The 18,817-nt window shown below is 45.8% G+C and overlaps 1 protein-coding gene across 3 annotated transcripts in view; it reads left to right on the forward strand.

Moving 5' to 3' along the window:
- Positions 1-18,817, forward strand: part of ADGRD2 (adhesion G protein-coupled receptor D2) — a 374,363-nt gene that overhangs the window by 275,333 nt on the left and 80,213 nt on the right. Inside the window, exon 27 of one of the 3 annotated variants that reach the window (XM_088471092.1) lies at positions 6,138-6,161. The exons of the other annotated variants lie outside the window; for them this stretch is intronic. Within the exon in view, the coding sequence (XP_088327218.1) occupies positions 6,138-6,151 (14 nt within the window). The 3' untranslated portion in view covers positions 6,152-6,161. Of the gene's footprint in view, positions 1-6,137; positions 6,162-18,817 lie in introns of those variants that run through there. 3 annotated transcript variants of the gene reach the window in all.

The raw sequence follows: 18,817 nt of genomic DNA on the forward strand, positions 1-18,817 counted from the left end.
CGTGCGCCTGTGTCATAAGTAAAGGGCCGGCTGGCTTGACCGTTAATGGTTGCTGTAACCCCCAAAGTACACTCCAGTCCAAACCAAAAAAAAATTATTTTCTGTGTTTGTGAATTGTGTGCGCAGTAGCCGCACGTGCATCAACAAAGGAGCAGCGCCAAGCGTGCGCCTGTGTCCCATAAGTAAAGAGCCAGCTGGCTCATTTCTTAAAGGCTGGTGTAACCCAGAAAGTGCACTACTCTCCAGCAAAAATAAAAAAATATTTTCTGTGTTTAGCCGCACGTATATATCAAATCGATATAACATAAATGGAGGACCAAACTTTCTCCGATAAAAATAAAATAGAGAAAGATCAAGAACCACTTCCTCCTAGTGCTGAAGCTGCTGCCACTAGTCATGACATAGACGATAACATGCCATCAATGTCGTCTGCCAAGGCCGATGCCCAATGTCATAATAGAGGGCACATACAATCCCAAATGACAAAGTTCAGGAAAATGACCTTGAAAAAACATTTAAATCAGCTGAAGAGAAACGTAAACTTGCCAATATGCCATTTACGACACGGAGTGGCAAGGAACGGCTAAGGTCGATCCCTAGTATGTTCATGACTAGTGGTTCAGCTTCACATGACGATGGAAGCCCTCCTCCCACTAAAAAAATCAAAAGAGTTAAGCTGGCAAAAGCACAGCGAAGAACTGTGCTTTCTAAGAAGATATCACAAATCCCCAAGGAGAGTCCAAGTGTGGTGGTGGTTGCGATGCCTGACCTTCCCAGCAATGGACGGGAAGAGGTGGCTCTTTCCACCATTTGCACGCCCCCTGCAAGTGCTGAAAGGAGCACCCACAGTCCACTTGCTGATATGCAAATTGAAGATGTCACTGTTGAAGTACAACAGGATGAGGATACTGGTGTAGCTGGCGCTGAGGAGGAAGTTGGCGAGGAGGATTCTGATGGTGATGTGGTTTGTTTAAATCAGGCTCCGGGGGAGACAGTTGTTATCCGTGGGATGAAAAAGCCCATCACGGTCATGCCTGGGCAGAAGACCAAACATTCCACCTCTTTGGTCTGGCAATATTTCTATCCAAATCCGGACAACAACTGTCTTGCCATATGTACCTTATGTAAAGGTGGAATAAGTAGGGGTAGGTACGTTAACCACCTAGGAACATCCTCCCTTATACGGCACCTGCAGCGCGTTCATAATAAGTTACTGTCAAGTTCAGAAACTTTGGCTAAGACCGTAAGCAGTCCAGGGACACCTAAATCCCGTTGTCCTGTTGTATCCAAGCGCCTGCAAACCACACCGTCAACTCCCTCCTCGTCAATTTCCTCCTTAGTCAGGATCGGAAGTAGTCCTGCAGGCCATGTCACTGGCATGACTGACTCTCCTATCGGGGATTCCTCCGGAGGATCCTGCATTGCTACGCCTCCTGCTGCCGCTGCTGCTGTTGCTGCTGCTGGGAGTCGTTCATCATCCCAGAGAGGAAGTAGGAACACCACTACTTTTACTAAACAATTGACCCTCCAACAGTCCTTAGCGAGGAGGATGAAGTACGACAGCAGTCATCCTGAAGCAAAACGTATAACTGAGGCCTTGACTGCTATGTTGGTGTTAGACGTGCGTCCGGTATCCGCCATTAGTGCAGTGGGATTTAGACAATTGATGGAGGTAGTGTGTCCCCGGTTCCAAATCCCGTCTAGATTCCACTTCACTAGGCAGGCGATACCGAGACTGTACAGAAACATCAGAAAAAGTGTCCTCAGTGTCCTGAAAAATGCCGTTGTACCCAATGTCCACTTAACCACGGACATGTGGACAAGTGGAACAGGGCAGACTAAGGACTATATGACTGTGACAGCCCACTGGGTAGATGTATCACCTTACGCAGCAACAGCAGCAGCGTCACCAGTCGCAGCATCTCAGAAACGCCAGCTCGTTCCAAGGGGCAGGCTACGCTGTGTATCACCGGTTTCAGTAAGAGGCACACCACCGACAACCTCTTAGAGAAACTGAGGGAAATCATCGCCCAGTGGCTTACCCCACTTAGACTCTCCTGGGGATTTGTGATATCTGACAATGCCACCAATATTGTGTGGGCATTACATCTGGGCAAATTCCAGCACGTCCCATGTTTTGCTCACACAATAAACTTGGTGGTGCAGAATTTTCTGAAAAGCGACAGGGGCGTGCAGGAGACGCTTTGGATGGCCCGAAAAATTTCTGCCCACTTTCGCCATTCAGCGACTGCGTGCCGAAGACTGGAGCGCCAGCAAACACTCTTGAACCTGCCCCGCCATCACCTGAAGCAAGAGGTTGTGACGCGGTGGAACTCAACCCTCTATATGCTTCAGAGGATGGAGGAGCAGCAAAAGGCCATTCAAGCCTATACATCCACCTATGACATAAGCAAAGGAGGGGGTATGCACCTGACTCAAGCGCAGTGGAGAATGATTTCCGTGTTGTGCAAGGTTCTCCAGCTCTTCGAACTTGCCACACGTGAAGTCAGTTCAGACACTGCCAGCTTGAGTCAGGTCATTCCCCTCATCAGGCTTTTGCAGAAGCAGCTGGAGAAAGTGAAGGAGGAGCTAAGATGGAGCGATTCCGCTCGGCATGTGGGACTTGTGGATGAAGCCCTTCATTCGCTTTGCCAGGATTCCAAGGTGGTCAATCTGTTGAAATCAGACCACTACATTTTGGCCACCGTGCTCGATCCTAGGTTTAAAGCCTATGTGGTGTCTCTCTTTCCGGCCGACACAAGCCTGCAGAGGTGCAAAGACCTGCTGGTGAACACACTGTCAGCTGAAGCGGAACGTGACACGTCAACGGCTCCTTCTTCATTTTCTCCCGCAACTGGCGCTGCCAGGAAAAAACTTAGGTATCCTAAGCAACCCGCTGGCGGTGATGCAGAGCAGGCAGGACCAAGTTTGGACATCTGGTCCGGACTGAAGGACCTGGCAACAATTTCTGACATGTCTACTGTCACTGCATATGATACTGTCACCATTGACAGAATGGTGGAGGATTACATCGGTGACAGCATCCAAGTAGGCATGTCAGACAGTCCATACCTGTACTGGCAGGAAAAAGAGGCAATTTGGAGGCCCCTGTACAAACTGGCTCTATTTTACCTGAGTTGCCCCCCCTCCAGTGTGTACTCCGAAAGAGTGTTTAGTGCAGCCGGGAACCTTGTCAGCGAAAGGCGTAGGAGGTTGCTTCCACAGAATGTGGAGAAGATGATGTTCATCAAAATGAATTATCAGCTCTTCCAGGGAGACCAGCCTCCAGAACGTACAGAGGGACCTGTGGTGGTGGATTCAAGTGGGGACGAGTTAATACTTTGTTAGGATGAGGATGTACACACTGAAGAGGGTGAGGAATCGGTGGATGAGGAGGATGAGGATGACATCTTGCCTCCGTAGAGCCAGTTTGTGCAGGGACAGATTAATTGCCAGCTTGTTTTGTGGGGGCCCAAACGAACCAATCATTTCAGCCACTGTTGTGTGGCAGACCCTGGCGCTGAAATGATTGGTTTGTTAAAGTGTGCATGTCCTGTTTATACAACATAAGGGTGGGTGGGAGGGCCCAAGGACAATTCCATCTTGCACCTCTTTTTTTTCTTTGCATTATGTACAGTTTGGGGCCTAGTTTTTCAAACTGCCATCCTGTCTGCCACTGCAGTATCACGCCTAGATGGGTCACGTGTATGTGCCGCCCACTCGTGTCGCTTAGCATAGTCATCCAGCTACCTCGGTGCAACCTTTTGGACATAAAAACACTATTGTGAGGTGTTCAGAATAGACTGGAAATTAGTGGAAATTAAGGTTATTGAGGTTAATAATAGCATAGGAGCAGAAAAACCTACAAATTCTGTGATTTTAGCTGTTTTTATGCTTTTTTTCAAAAAAATACAGTTCTAAAACACAAAACCCAGAACCCAAAACACGGAAGGGTGGTTTTGGCAAAACCAATCCAGATCCAAAACATGAAGAAAGATCCAGATCCAAAACCAAAACACAAAACACGAAAAGTGGCCGGTGCACACCCCTATAATATATATGTATATATATATATGTATATTCAGTACTAACACACACATATACAGTATACACACACATAAATACATACAAACACACTAACACATATACATACACAGTATACACACACACATACATACACATACATGCACACAGTATACACACTAACACATACATAGTATACACACTAACTGTATATACAAAAGCACATACAGTATATACACACAAACACATATATGCACAATAGAACAGTACACAGTCACACTTACATTTGTATGCAGCAGCTGCAGGTTGCTAATGTGGACGGGCACCTCACATCATTAGGCCCCGCCTACTGGTGTCCTAATGCCGCAATTCGTGGTTGATATGGGGCGGGGCTTGTCATATTGACCCGCCCCATTATGGCCGGTGAATGGTGAATTGGTCCATCAAGGTGGGGGTATAGGTACACCCCCCCCCCCCCCCAGTTAATCTGGCCCAGTTCCTCACCGCATTCGGCCCAGCCCTGCTCTCTGGCTAACACACACATTCCCTTTCCATTGCAGCTTCGTCACACATAGCTTTATCCAGCCCCCCATCACCTGCTACTTACCCCGCGCGGTCCTTCTCTCCGAAACCCATGCCGTCTCCCTCACAGTGGGAGCTGTCGTGGCACACGCCCAGGCTTCCACTGCTTGCGCACTGAGGGGATGGGACAGACCCTCTACAATTATTACATGGATTATCTACATAACCGTAATCTAAAATGTTATTTTAATTTCCTTTACCGTGCTGCACACTACAATTGTCATTGAGAATGAGAAACTTAAGTCCTTGAAGACATTGGGCCTGATTCAGCATGCACTGCTGAACGCAGATTCTTGGTGATCGGGTATCTGCACAGGCGACTGACCCATTCTGCGTATGTGCAGAACGAGTCTGCAATCCCGCACGCAGACTGGCAGCAGACTGCCATTGATTGACAGTCGGCTGCTGGTAGTGGGCGGGGAGGGGGCGGTGATGGCCTCAGTTTCCCAAAACGGACTGTGTCGCCGCCGTTGGAGGAGGGGGGGTGGGTAATCTCCATCGCCCGACAGATTTCCTGGCCTCTTTCTTTCATCTGCGGCGGATGACTTGCGTGACCCCATGGGTCACTTGGCCGGCCGATGTTCCCGCAAATTATCCGATGCTGCGTTGTACATCGCAGTGCGGATAAGTATTGCATGCAGGAGGCGTGATGCCTCCTGCCGCATTACCATAATTGCAAAGACAAAACTGTCCTAAGCTGAATCAGGCCTATTGTTTGAAATCTCAAAGCAGGGTATTTCTAGGATTGTGTAAAAAAAATTCACTTTCACCAAACGATATTTATAAATAGTTTTAATTGGTATATTCATAGTATTGATATGCAGCAGTATGGGCAGTTATTCAAAGTCTCTGTATGAGAAAAATATTGTTCACAAAATGTTACCAGTGGTACTAGTAAAATGGACATGGGCAGGCCCGCCAAGAGCTGCGCCTGGGTAAAAAGGGGGCATGTCCTAATCACGGGAGGAGTGGCCACGTCCCCTTAGGTAAAAAAAATAAAGAAGAAAAGTTTGCTGTGCGCTGGCGAGGGGGGCACAGTGAGCCCCCTCAGCCGGCACATAGCCAGTGGGGGGCGTGATCAGCTTGATCGCTCCGCCCACAGGCATAGGAGACTGCTGTGGCTGCTTCTTAGAGCAGTCTTCCAGTGCAGCCCAGCACACAGCAGCGTGGGCTGCTGTGATGTAGGAGGGGGGGTGCCGGTTCCCGCTCCCCCCCCTATCGGCGCCCTTGGACATGGGTCTCCAAGTTATACACACGATGAAAAGAACACTTCCTCAATATTTAAAATAAAGTCTCACAATCTGCCAACATGGGACTCTTGTTGGCGATTTTTACACCTATGCCCACGTTCCATATGGGCAAATGCGGGATGAGGCAAATGTTCTGCAGAACAGTTTTTAAAATTTTCTTTCTATTTTGTTTTGCGGTTGTTGTATTCCACAATTTCAGCATTTTGTCTAAATAAATTAGAGCATACCCTCCTAATCATATAATTTTTTTTTTTTTTTTTTTTTTAATAATTACAAAAACAGCTAAAATCATGTAATTTGGACATGTTTGCATGCAATCCAAAACCCGACTTCGGTTTTTAAATCCGAGCCGGAGCTCGGTTCAACTTGGAAAGCCAAAGTGATTCCGAACTCTTGTTTCGACTTGGAACCCCTAAATTCGTTTGTTGTTGTCGGTTCTCCGGGATCTGGACCTGCATATCTCTAAAAATAATATGAGCCAAGAACAGAGTGATTAATCTGCACATGTCCGGTACTGCTGGATAAGAATCATACCTGCAACTACTGATCCAAGGGATGTAAATATAGTATATACCATTGTAGTATTGTATATATTTTATGGTGAGGTGTACTACGGTTAGCCCTTTTTAAAGCGCTGCCCTTTTTAAAGCGCCAAACACTTGTTGAATGTCATCTTATTTGTATCTTATTGGTTAAAACAAGGTGGTTGTTTTTTTGACATTTTTAGTGATAGGCTGCTGTATTTGCTCATAGAAAGGTATTATAATTGTTTTCTGTGATTTAAGCATTACTAGTTAAGCTACCGTACAAAACAATAGCACATTCACTGCTGACTAAAATATAAAAATGTGTAGTATGCATACCTGAAAAATATAACCTCAAAATAATTATTTAGAGGCCCATTGAAGAGGCAGATATTGAATATGTCATAATTTGAAATATAATCATGGAATGAAAGAACACAAGCAGAAAGAAATATATATATATTTTAAATATTGCAGATGGAACAAAAGGTACATCACATCTAACATCTAACATCTAACAAACTACACTCTGCTTTCTGCTTCCTGAACCCCTTGATGAAATTCCACTCTGAATAGAAAATGTTTTTCAATGTATTCATCATAATCAGAATTGTATTATTGTGTTTCTGAAAGTTTTCAATTAGTTCATTCCCATAGAAATTTTACATACTGTGAGCATCATTAGCAGATGCAGGTATTTTTCCCCACAAGTAGTGTTTCAGTCAACACTTCCAGTGTGAAATTTCAATATATAATATATCTGGATGTCACCACTTTCTTAATGTTCTCAGATTCAAAATGGAGCTGGCACCTGCATGAAGAAAAGCGATATATACAAAAACATATGTTGAATTTGTTGTTTGCTAGTCTAGATTTAGCATTGCTGCCCAGGTTAGTCAAAGGTTGGGTGATATACTATATTCAGCAATGGAACGACCGGAGAAGCTATAGAATGTATAGTAATCATATGATGTAATGGTTTGTGCACCTGTAGGCTCCAATTATGTAAATGCATTCCTGTTTGTTACATATATTATTCACCTATGTGTGTGTGTGTGTATATATATATATATATATATATATATATATATATATATATATATATATATATATATATATATATACACAGTACTGTGCAAAGGTTTTAGGCAGGTGTGGAAAAAATGCTGCAAAGTAAGAATGCTTTCAAACATAGAAGTGTTAATAGTTTATTTTTATCAATTAACAAAATGCAAAGTGAATAAACAGAAGAGAAATGTAAATGCAATTAATATTTGGTGTGACCACCCTTTGCCTTCAAAACAGCATAATTTCTTCTAGGTGCACTTGCACACAGTTTTTGAAGGAACTCGGCAGGGAGGTCGTTCTGAACATCTTGGAGAACTAACCACAGATTTTCTGTGGATGTAGTATTGCTCATATCCTTCTGTCTCTTCATGTAATCCCAGTTAGACTCGATGATATTGAGATCAGGGCTCTGTGGAGGCCATATCATCACTTCCAGGACTCCTTGTTCTTCTTTATGATGAAGATAGTTCTTCATGACATTGGCTGTATGTTTGGGGTCGTTGTCCCTCTGCAGAATACATTTGGAGCCAATCAGACTCCTCCCTGATGGTATTGCATGATGGATATGTACCTGCCTGTATTTTTCAGCATTGAGGGCACCATTAATCCTGAACAAATTCCCAATCATTTGTTGAAATACAGCCACAAACTTGCAAGGAGCCTCCACCATGCTTCACTGTTTTCTGCAGACACTCATTATTGTATCGCTCTTCAGCCCTTTGACGAACAGACTGCCTTCTGTTTCAACCAAATATTTAACATTTCGACTCATCATTCCAGAACACCTGCTGCCATTTTCCTACACCCCAGTTCCTATGTTCTCATGCATAGTTGTGTCGCTTGGCCTTGTTTCCACATCACAGGTATGGCTTTTCCGCCACAATTCTTCCATGAAGCCCACTTCTGGCCAGCCTTCTCCGAACAGTAGATGGGTGTACCTGCATCCCACTGGTTTCTGCCAGTTCTGAGCTGGACATCTTCCGACTTAGAAGGGAAGTAAGCATGATGTGTTTTTTATTTGATGCACTAAGTTTCCTTGGCCGACCACTGCATCTGTGGTCCTCAACATTGCCCGTTTCTTTATGCTTCTTCAAAAGAGCTTGAACAGTACATCTTGAAACCCCAGTCTGCTTTGAAATCTTTGCCTGGGAGAGACCTTCCTGATGCAGCATAACTACCTTGTGTCTTGTTGCTGTGCTCAGTCTTGCCATGGTGTATGATGTGTGAGATGAAACTGTCTTTCACAAGCTCTCCTTTGTAGCGGAGTTTTGCTGTCCCTCAGCCAGTTTTAAGGCTCCTACTGTACACAGCTGTTTCTGTTTCAGTTAAGTACTGTGTTTCAAACTACATATGAAAATAATGATCAATATCATCTGGCTGGTATGATTGGTTAATCATACACCTGACTATAATCCGACAAAATCCCTGATTTTGCGCAAATGTACCTAGAAGTATTGATGCTGTTTTGAAAGCAAAGGGTGGTAACACCAAATATTGATTTGATTTAGATTTGTCTCCTGTTCATTCACTTTGCATATTGTTAACTAAAAAAAATAAATATTAACACTTCAATTTTTTAAAGCATTCTTACTTTGCAGCAGTTTTTCCACACCTGCCTAAAATGTTTTCACAGTACTGTATGTATGTATGTGTGTATATATATATATATATATCTACTATATAAAAGCATAAATTTGTCCTTCTGTCTTTCTATACAAATCCACAGTTTACATAAAATTTTACATACGAGCGTATTAGCACACGGCGGAGGCAACTAAAAAAATTTTAAATCGAAATTAATTACTGTTAATTTTTAATTAATTAAAAAACACAATTTTGGCATAGCATTCGCCCTCTACAGGTCAGGTCCGTAATTACAAAAGGATATAGCTTAGCTACTATTTTTAATTTTTAATTAATTAAAAAACACAATTTTTGCTGTACGCTCATTGTGGGGCCTCAAGGCATATGGGTAGGGCCTCAGAGCAAGCGTTTTGTGTTGTCATGTTTTGTTATGATCTTAATGTTTATTATTGAAGAGAGCTTTAGCAGGCTTTGCCAGAATTCTCAGCTCTCTGACTATACCAAATTACGCAACAACATTGACTTCTTTCTTCGAACTGTGTCAAAATGATGACTCTGCAAGGACCCTGCTGTACTGTGAGCTGCCAAAATATTACACATGGAATGCTTCTTGAAATGCTTCGCAGAAAACAGGGAGTCGCTGTACATGGCCATCCTGGTATCAGAGCAACAGAAGCTCTTGGCCGTGTTTACACTGTACATTCGACAAATTTTAAATGCTTCTATTTCCGAAGTTTGCTTTACACCGTTACAGGTCCTACTTCCTTTAAAGACATTAGGACTGTTAATGGGGAAGTTTGTCACACTTTTTGTGAGGCCTGCCTAAGGAGAGGTTTGCTGGAGGATGATGTGTAAACAAACATTCTTAAAATCCTGGGCAACGCCAGGTACTCCAGCTAGTGTGTATGTGTGTGTGTGTATATATATATATATATATATATATATATATATATTATCACCCTGGGAAAAGAAGCCAGATTGGTGTATCATTGTTGATGAGATACTAAGTGTACACAGAGCCGTGTCCAGGAACTAGAACCAGAAGTACTGAGGCCGATTATTGTGAATTTAAAAGTGGTGTATTCCACTCTATAAGGTACACTCCCATTCACATAAAGGGTGACCATATTTGGTGGAGGTTACTCTTATATAACAATATTGCACTAGAAGGCGCTCTCTCTCCACCTTTTTGTCTTTTTTATATATATATATATATATATATATATATACATATATCTTAGGGGTGTGCACCGGCCACTTTTCATATTTTGGATCTGGATCCTTGTTCGTGTTTTGGATCTGGATTGGTTTTGCAAAACTACCCTTCCGTGTTTTGGACCTTATTCAGAGTCTCTCGCTAGCGCTATGCGCTCACAAGCGACCCAATGGCTTGCGTACGCTTCATTCTGCATGTGCGCAAAATACTCTGTGCGATCGCAGGCCGCACACTCGCCCAGCAAAGACAGCCCAGTGAAATGAGTGACAGGAGAGGCCGTTTGTGGGTGGTAACAGGGGCAGGACACTAATAATGGGGGTGTGGAGGTGCGAACGCAGGCGTGCCTGAGTGCTTCAACGCCGCTTTAGAGGCGTGCATAATTAAAACGCAGCGTCATAGTACACGTCACATGCCTGTTTTTTACACTGAAGTCCTCGCAGTGCTTGCGGTAGGGTAAGGCAACCACAAGTGCTGCGATCGCTTCAGATTGTCCTCAGTGTACTGTACCAATATTTTAATACACTTCCTGGATATGATGTGTGCTGTTGGGCTGCTCTGCCTGTGCGATTGGGCGTACGCTGGCCGCTCGCTAAGACATGGTGGGCGTGCTTATGCCTTGGCGAGCGATCGCTTCCCGTGGCGTCACTTTGACAAATTTGCATACGCTGGGGGTGAGCGATCGCATCTAGCGAGAGACTCTGAATGAGGTCCTTTGTGTTTTGGATCTGTATTTTTTGGGAAAAAAGCATAAAAACAGCTAAAATCACAGAATTTGGTTTATTTTTTGTTCCTACGCTATTATTAACCTCAGTAACATTCATTTCCACTCATTTCTAGTCTATTCTAAACATCTCACAATATTGTTTTTAGGCCAAAAGGTTGCATCGGGGTAGCTGGATGACTATGCTAAGCGACACGAGTGGGCAGCACAAACACGTGGCCCATCTAGGAGTGGCACTGCAGTGGCAGACAGGATGGCAATTTGAAAAACTAGGCCCCAAAGAAAGAGGTGCAAGATGGAATTGTCCTTGGGCACTCCCACCCATCCTTATGTTGTATAAACAGGACATGCACACTTTAACAAACCAATCATGTTTTTTTTTTTCTGTGCAGCTATGCCGATGACAGTGACAGGTGTTTTTTTTTTCTGCGCAGCTACCCGGTGACAGTGACAGCTACGCCGGTGACAGCGACAGCTATGCCGGTGACCGTGACAGTAACGCCGATGACAGTGACAGGTGTATTTTATATATATTTGACTCCTTGAGAGACAGCAGCACAGGAACCCTGCGCAGCTACACCGATGACAGTGACAAGTGTGTTTTTTTTTTTTTCGGGGCAGCAGCCCTTGACAGACAGCAGCACAACACTGGACACCAGTAGCCAACCAGCCCCTATGGTCAGTGTCAGCAGCAACCAACAAATCCCAGCTCCCTCCCTGTGCACACTCCACAGCCGGAATGAAAAATGGCGGCGATCGCGGGACCTTTTATAGAATCCAAAACCCGCGAGAATCCGAGAGCGGGATGATGATGTTTTGCCTCGATTTCAGATCCGAGCCAGGCGGGAAACCCTGAGACGGTTTCGATCTGTACTCGGATCGGGGGAATTCTTATTTCGGAAATCCGAACCCGCTCATACCTAATAAATATATATAATGTGTATATATTAGGGGTGAGCGGGTTCGGATTTCTGAAATCCGAACCCCCCCGATGCGAGGCTGATCAGAGTCAGGCTCGACTTTTCCCGCCTGACTCGGATCTGAAATCGAGGCAAAACGTCATCATCCCGCTTTCCGGGTCTCGCGGGTTTTGGATTCTATATAAGGTACCCGCGTCGGCGCCATTTTCTCACTCGGCTGTGGACAGTGAAGAGGGAGGGTGGGAGTTAGGGCTGGCTGTGTAGTGTAGTGTAGTGTTGTGCTGTGCTGCGCTGTGCTGCTGTTGTCCATAGGGGCTGTGTCCACTCCTCCAAAGTCCATAGGGGCTGGCTGTGTTGTGCTGTGCTGCTGTTGTCCATAGGGGCTGTGTCCACTCCTCCAAAGTCCATAGGGGCTGGCTGGACTGTGTTGTGCAGTCAGTTGTCCATAGTGGCTGTGTCCACTCCAAAGTCCTGTGTAGTGTCCCAGTCCTAAAGGGGTGCTGTAGTGTTGTCCAGGGGGTGCTCTGTCCATCAGGGGTGCTCCCACCAAGTGCAAAAAAATAAATATTTTTTTTGTGTTTGTGAATTGTGTGCACAGTAGCCCCAAAGTACACTCCAAACAAAATAAAAAAATATTTTCTGTGTTTGTGAATTGTGTGCCCTGTGGCTGCATGTGCATCAACAAAGGAGCAGCACCAAGCGTGCGCCTGTGTCCCATAAGTAAAGGGACGGCTGGCTTGTCCGTTAAAGGGTGCTGTAACCCCCAAAGTACACTCCAAACAAAAAAAATATATATTTTCTGTGTTTGTGAATTGTGTGCACTGTGGCTGCACGTGCATCAACAAAGGAGCAGCGCCAAGCGTGCGCCTGCAATGTCCTGTACGCAGTTTGCATGGGGGAGTGGTTTCCAACTAAGCAGAGATGGCGACTTGTCCAAAAGTGATGGATTCCGAATAGGTGGAGTTCGGGAACATTCAAGGAGTCACAGTAGGGAATCTTCCAGACTTTATGGTGATTAATTCAGACATGTAGTGGTCTTCTCATTACAGATTGAGTTTCCCATATCCAAAATGCTTGGGACCAGGGGTATTTTGGATAATGGAATATTCCGTATTTTGGAATGATTGCATACCATAAAGAAATATCTTGGGAATGGGACCCAGATCTAAACACAGAATGCATTTATGTGTTATATACAACTTATACACACAGCCTGCAGGTCATTTTTGAGTCTCAAACAAAGTTTGTGTACATACCAGTGCTCGAAGTGGGAATTTAGAGGTGGGGGTATGGAATTTTGAATCACCCCCCCCCATAATAAATAGGTCATCCATTAGTGATAACCAAAATCAGTAAGCAGGCTGATAGGTGGTAAATAAAATCATAAGTCAGTCACAAAACATTTATACACAGGGAGGATCAATGGTACTCTCTCCATTCTGGTTTTAGATATGTATCAAAGATCCATTTGCATATCTGTAACTTCCCCTATAGGGATGCAGCACAGTAACATCTGTGGCATCCACTACACAACTTAATTGACCTGCTAATTATTGTGTCAATATTAAGGACTCATATGCTATATGGTCCAACTCAAGAGCATGTGATAGCAGTTGGGCATGTGTCAGCCAGAGTGGTAACCCGTGTACTGCATAACATACTCACCCTGCCTAGTAATGTCCCTGCTGCCTTGGTCACTATGGGGGATGATCGGGCACACTGCTGTGAGCTGAACGCTGACGCCGGCTGCTCAGTACTCGAAGTAGCACTCGTGAATGATTTACAGACGAGTGCAGTGGAGAGAGATGGCTGCTCCCGCAGACAGGGCGGCATTTTAAATCCTGCGCGGACCGCAAGCCAATGAGAAGCTGCCGCTTGGCAGCTTCTCATTGGCTTGTGTTCCGTGAGTCAATCATGCCGCTGCTAACTGCAGTCACCATCCCTAGTGCAGCGTACCTCCAGTCTCCATCCCTCCCAGCGCAGCAGCCGAATCAGATATGTCCCCAGCGGGATGCATCTCCATGCACTGCTGTTGCTGTTCCAGCGCTGGGATCCCATACGCGATCCCAGCGCTGGTACAATCTCTAATGTGGCAAAACTAAGTGGCGGCGGGAAGTGGCGGTATGTCATACCGCCGTATACCGCCCCACTTCGAGCACTGGTACATACATGAAATTCATTTATGTTTCATATACACCTTATACACACACAGCGAAAGGTAATTTTATACAATATTTTTAATAATTTTGTGCCTTAAACAAAGTTTGTGTACACTGAACCATCAAAAAGCAAATGTTTTACTATCTCGGATATGCTAAAAAAATTCTGCATTTCGGAATATTCCGTATTTCGGACTGTTTGAGTAGGCAACTTTATTTGAATCTCTGTGTCTGGAAGACAGAGCCAATGGCCATCGAGATGAACAAGCATGGCCAGGAGATAGCATGGGAATGACAACACAGGCTAGTTACACAGGCTGGGTGAGAAGAGGGTCTCCGAAGAATATATAAATCCACCTACATCAGATTCAATATGTCTTCCTCATTTAAGAAGACTTAAAATGGGGCAGCATTCAATAAAGAGGAAAATTATACTGTGTATATAAATAATTAAATGAAAAAGAGAGATCAGTACTGACCCGCAAGGATTACTAAAATATATACAAAAAGTAGACTGCGCTAGCTGAGCCAGCTGGAATTGTACTTATATTCAATAAAACAGTCACAATAAATTAGTCTAATATGATATCTACAAACAATAGACTTGATTCAGACCCGTTCGCTAGATGCGCTCGCTCGCTCCCAGCGCATGCAAATTCGGCTAAGTCATGTCAAGGCAGGTGATCGCAAGGCAAGTCATAAGCACGCCCACTATATCTTGGCGAGCAATCACTTTGTGTATGTAGATGCCCACCAGCCTGTCTTAAGACGCCCACTTGCGCACGTCATCGCCAGGAAGTGAATGCAAACATCGGTACATCGGGTACCATCGGATGCGATCGCAGCGCTTGTGACAGACCATACCCTACTGCAAGCACTTCAGTGTAAAAACCAGCCAGGCTGTTAATTATGCATGCCTCTGAAACAGCGTTAAGATTTTCAGGCACACTGAGAACCACTGGCACACTGGGAACCACTTCCACTCCCCCGTTTCCAGTGGCCTGCCCCTGTTACCACCCACAAATGGCCCTTCCTGTCAATCAACTATCAGGAGTCACTTCCTGCTCACAGTCCGTACGAGCAACTGAAAATCTGCTCGCAATGACTCGGTCGCACATGCGCATAATGGACCATACGCATGCGCGGTCGCATAACATCGGTCGCGTACGAGCGAGCGGCCTCTTGTGAGAGGGTCTGAATCAGGCCCAGTATCACTGCAGCCGTTCGAAAATCAGTGGTTGTCTGATGGTGAAATGCAGAGCCGTAACTAGACTTTTTAAGCAGGGTTACTGGTTATGGCTATGCCGGTAAGACGGCCATTCTGAGTAGCTTTTGGTCACGATGATGATCCGATGCTGTCAGAGATATCTGCTGCGATCCTTCCATAATACATTTTGGTGAAACTAAATATTTGCACATAATCCTCCAAAATGGGTGTTTTTGGGGAGGAATCAGTATGATTTACCGTCGGCCACATGGCTGGCGGTTGGAATCCCGACAGCAGATGCCCGTCAGGGGTGAAGATCTCGAATGTCCATAGGTAAGTATTATCTAACCTAATTCGATCCCCTAACCCTAACCCTCCTTTAGGGGTGCCTAACCTCCCCCCCCCCAAGTGCCTAACCCTAAGCCCCCTCTAAGTGCCTAAACCCAACCCCACCTTCCCCGCAGCCTAACCCTAAGTCTCCCAGGGGGTTCCTAACCCAAACCTCTCCCCGGAGGTGCCTAACCCTAACCCCCCTTCCCCTAGCCTAACCCTAACCTTCCGGGGGAGTGCCTAACTCTAAGTCCCCCCCGGGAGCCCCTAACCTAAGCCTCCCCACGCGGCTGCCCGGCGAAGGCTTACCTTCGATCGGTTAGCCCGGTGTCAGGCTCCCGGCGGAGGTCTAATGACAGGCTTCGAGATTTTGACGCCTGTCATTTGTACCTTACCGGGATTAGACAGTCGGGAAGCCAGCGGTCGGCATTGCGACCGCCTGCTTCCTGACTGCATCCCTTTGGGGACTATGCTGCAAAATTGTAGTGATAACTGGGCCCCTATGTGGCTGTGGAGGTCTTGGATATTCCTGGGCTGTTCCCCTGCTGCACCCACCCTGCTGATTATGTCACCTCCGGCCAGCAGTGAGTGTTGCTACACATTTATATAGGAGCATGGGCTGTTGTTACTGTGGGACACTCGGGCCACATCTGATCCCCACAGGATGATGGAACCTGAAGGAAAGACTGCATGGGATGCCCGCACAGTTCAGTCGGGCCCCCGTGGAGAACCGCTGGTCCTAGTACCCGGCAGCTATGGTAAGAAGAGGCAGCACAGAGCACGCCTCCAACAGCCTGGTCCCCGGGAATCTAATCACTGCCCACCTCTCATCAACCCAAGGAACGGCCCTAAAGCACTTAAAATGGTCACGCTGCATCCCCAAGCACATCTGAGCCGGCCCAGCTGGAAGTATCTCTTATTCCCAGTGTCCCTACAAGCACCGCAAGTACTATGTACCACCATTGCTTACATAAGGGGTTATAGCACCACTAAACACCAGGGTGTATGTCATCTTATTGCCCAGCATGCTGCAAAATCCAGCAATACCCTTGCGCTCTAAGTTGCACCATATAGTGAATATACCAGTTATATTCCTGTGTCTCTATACTACCTGTCACTCTACCTGGTTAAATAAATCTTAGACCTTGTTATGCTGTACTATATTTTGACTTCCTGCCACCAGCACCAATCTACTGCGCAACACACTTATCCTACACACTTTGGCCAAGTGTATTGTCTTCTGACTGGATAAATGTTATTAACACCCAGTGTCCTCAACAGACACATTCTGCTAATAGGTTATGAACTGCGGACGTGGGGCCTGATTCAGTAAGGATCGCTATTGCGATCACAATAGCGATTACGCACGCATTCTCACTGTGAACATATGCTAATGACTTCAATTGCAATGCCATTCACAGCCTAACATAAGGACGCCCCCTTACCTTACACATATCCGTAATACTTAGCAAGTCTTCGAAACCATCGGTAACATTGAGTACAATCGTAGCCTCATACACACTTGCACAAGGTCTGACATTACTCAGAAATTGGTAACTTCAGCACGCAGTTAAAGCCCACATCGGCTCATCAATTTACACCAGGTCTGACCAGCTGCAGAAACTCAAGCTGCATATGGCATCGCAGTGGCTAATTTATGCATGCCCCTGCAACGGTGTTCAAACGCACTGACACGCCTGCGTTTCGCAGACCACCCCCTCGTCACCACCACCAAACGATACTTCTTGTCAATCACTCTGTGATGGGTCTGCGTATTCACTGCGATCGGTCCCGATCGCAGAGGAGTGCTCGCGCGCGCGCACTGTGATGCATACGCATGTGCAGAATGGAACAGTCGCCCTTTTGTATGTGTAATCGCAATAGCGATCCTTGCTGAATAAGGCCTATGGTCCAGCAGCCTCAAGCAAATACCCTAGTGGGGAGTAAGAAGTAATGTAAGGAGAAACACAAGAGGGTAGAGGGCCCTGCCCGTAAGAGCTTACATTCTAAGAGGGAGGGGCAGACAAACAGGTGTGACACAGATGGGGTAGACGGGGAGGAAGGAAGACGTAGCAGCAAGTAAGGATGAGAGCTGGAAGGCATTAATGAAGTAGTGGGTCTTGGGAGCCCATTTCAATGATTGTACAGAGGTGAAGAGGAGGGCAGCACGGGCAAAATCTTGGAGGCGGGAGTGGGAGTAAGTAACAGTTGGCATGAAAAGGCGGTGTGCATTTGTTGAACGAAGAGGGTGGACAGGAGAGTGAAGGGAGATGAGATCTTTGGTGCAAGGTAGTATTGGAGACTGAAGTACAGTAACAAATGAAGGTGTGTGCACTTGTTGATGTGTGTACGATTTGGAGGTGGAATGCAGGTTATAATAGCAAGTTGCAACACCAGCGGAGTTTAGATGCACTAGACAATGCATCTAAACAGACAATGGCAATTGTGGTGCCCACATCTGAAATAAAAACATTCTGGCCATACTGGCGCATATAATGGCATACTGTGGTCACTGGTTCTATATATGTCAGAATTATTGCATACACTATACTTCGCAGGGTGTATATTATAGCTGATTAAGTGTTAATAATGCCCGTCTCCACAAACGCTGTCACTGCTCCTTTCAGAGCAGTGACTTAGCACTGCAGAGTCTGACAAAGCCCCAGCATCCGGTGGAAGGAGCCGGACAGTGGCGGAGGCATCCGAAAGGATCCTTCTTCGCAACCCGGGATCCCTTAGGGAAGGAGCGGGTTGCAGGAGCAGACACCATCTGAAGATGGCAAATATCCCCCAGTCAAGCCCTGAAAATATTGAATTTTCGAAGCTTGACGAATTAATAGTGTATGGGGACAGTGGGCCACATCAGGAGAGAAAGGTAAGCAGGAGATATCTGTGATAGTAGTGTATGGGGACAGCGGGCTACATCAGGAGAGAAAGGTAAGCAGGAGATATCTGTGATACTAGTGTATGGCGACAGCGGGGCCACATCGGGAGAGAAAGGTAAGCAGGAGATATCTGTGATAGTAGTGTATGGGGACAGTGGGCCACATCAGGAGAGAAAGGTAAGCAGGAGATATCTGTGATAGTAGTGTATGGGGACAGCGGGCCACATCGTGAGAGAAAGGTAAGGAGGAGATCTCTGTGATACTAGTGTATGGCGACAGCGGGCCACATCGGGAGAGAAAGGTAAGGAGGAGATATCTGTGATAGTAGTGTATGGGGACAGCGGGCTA

Source organism: Taudactylus pleione, unplaced genomic scaffold (genome assembly GCF_031769625.1).
Source record: "Taudactylus pleione unplaced genomic scaffold, aTauple2 ptg000110l, whole genome shotgun sequence".
Lineage (NCBI taxonomy): Eukaryota > Metazoa > Chordata > Amphibia > Anura > Myobatrachidae > Taudactylus > Taudactylus pleione.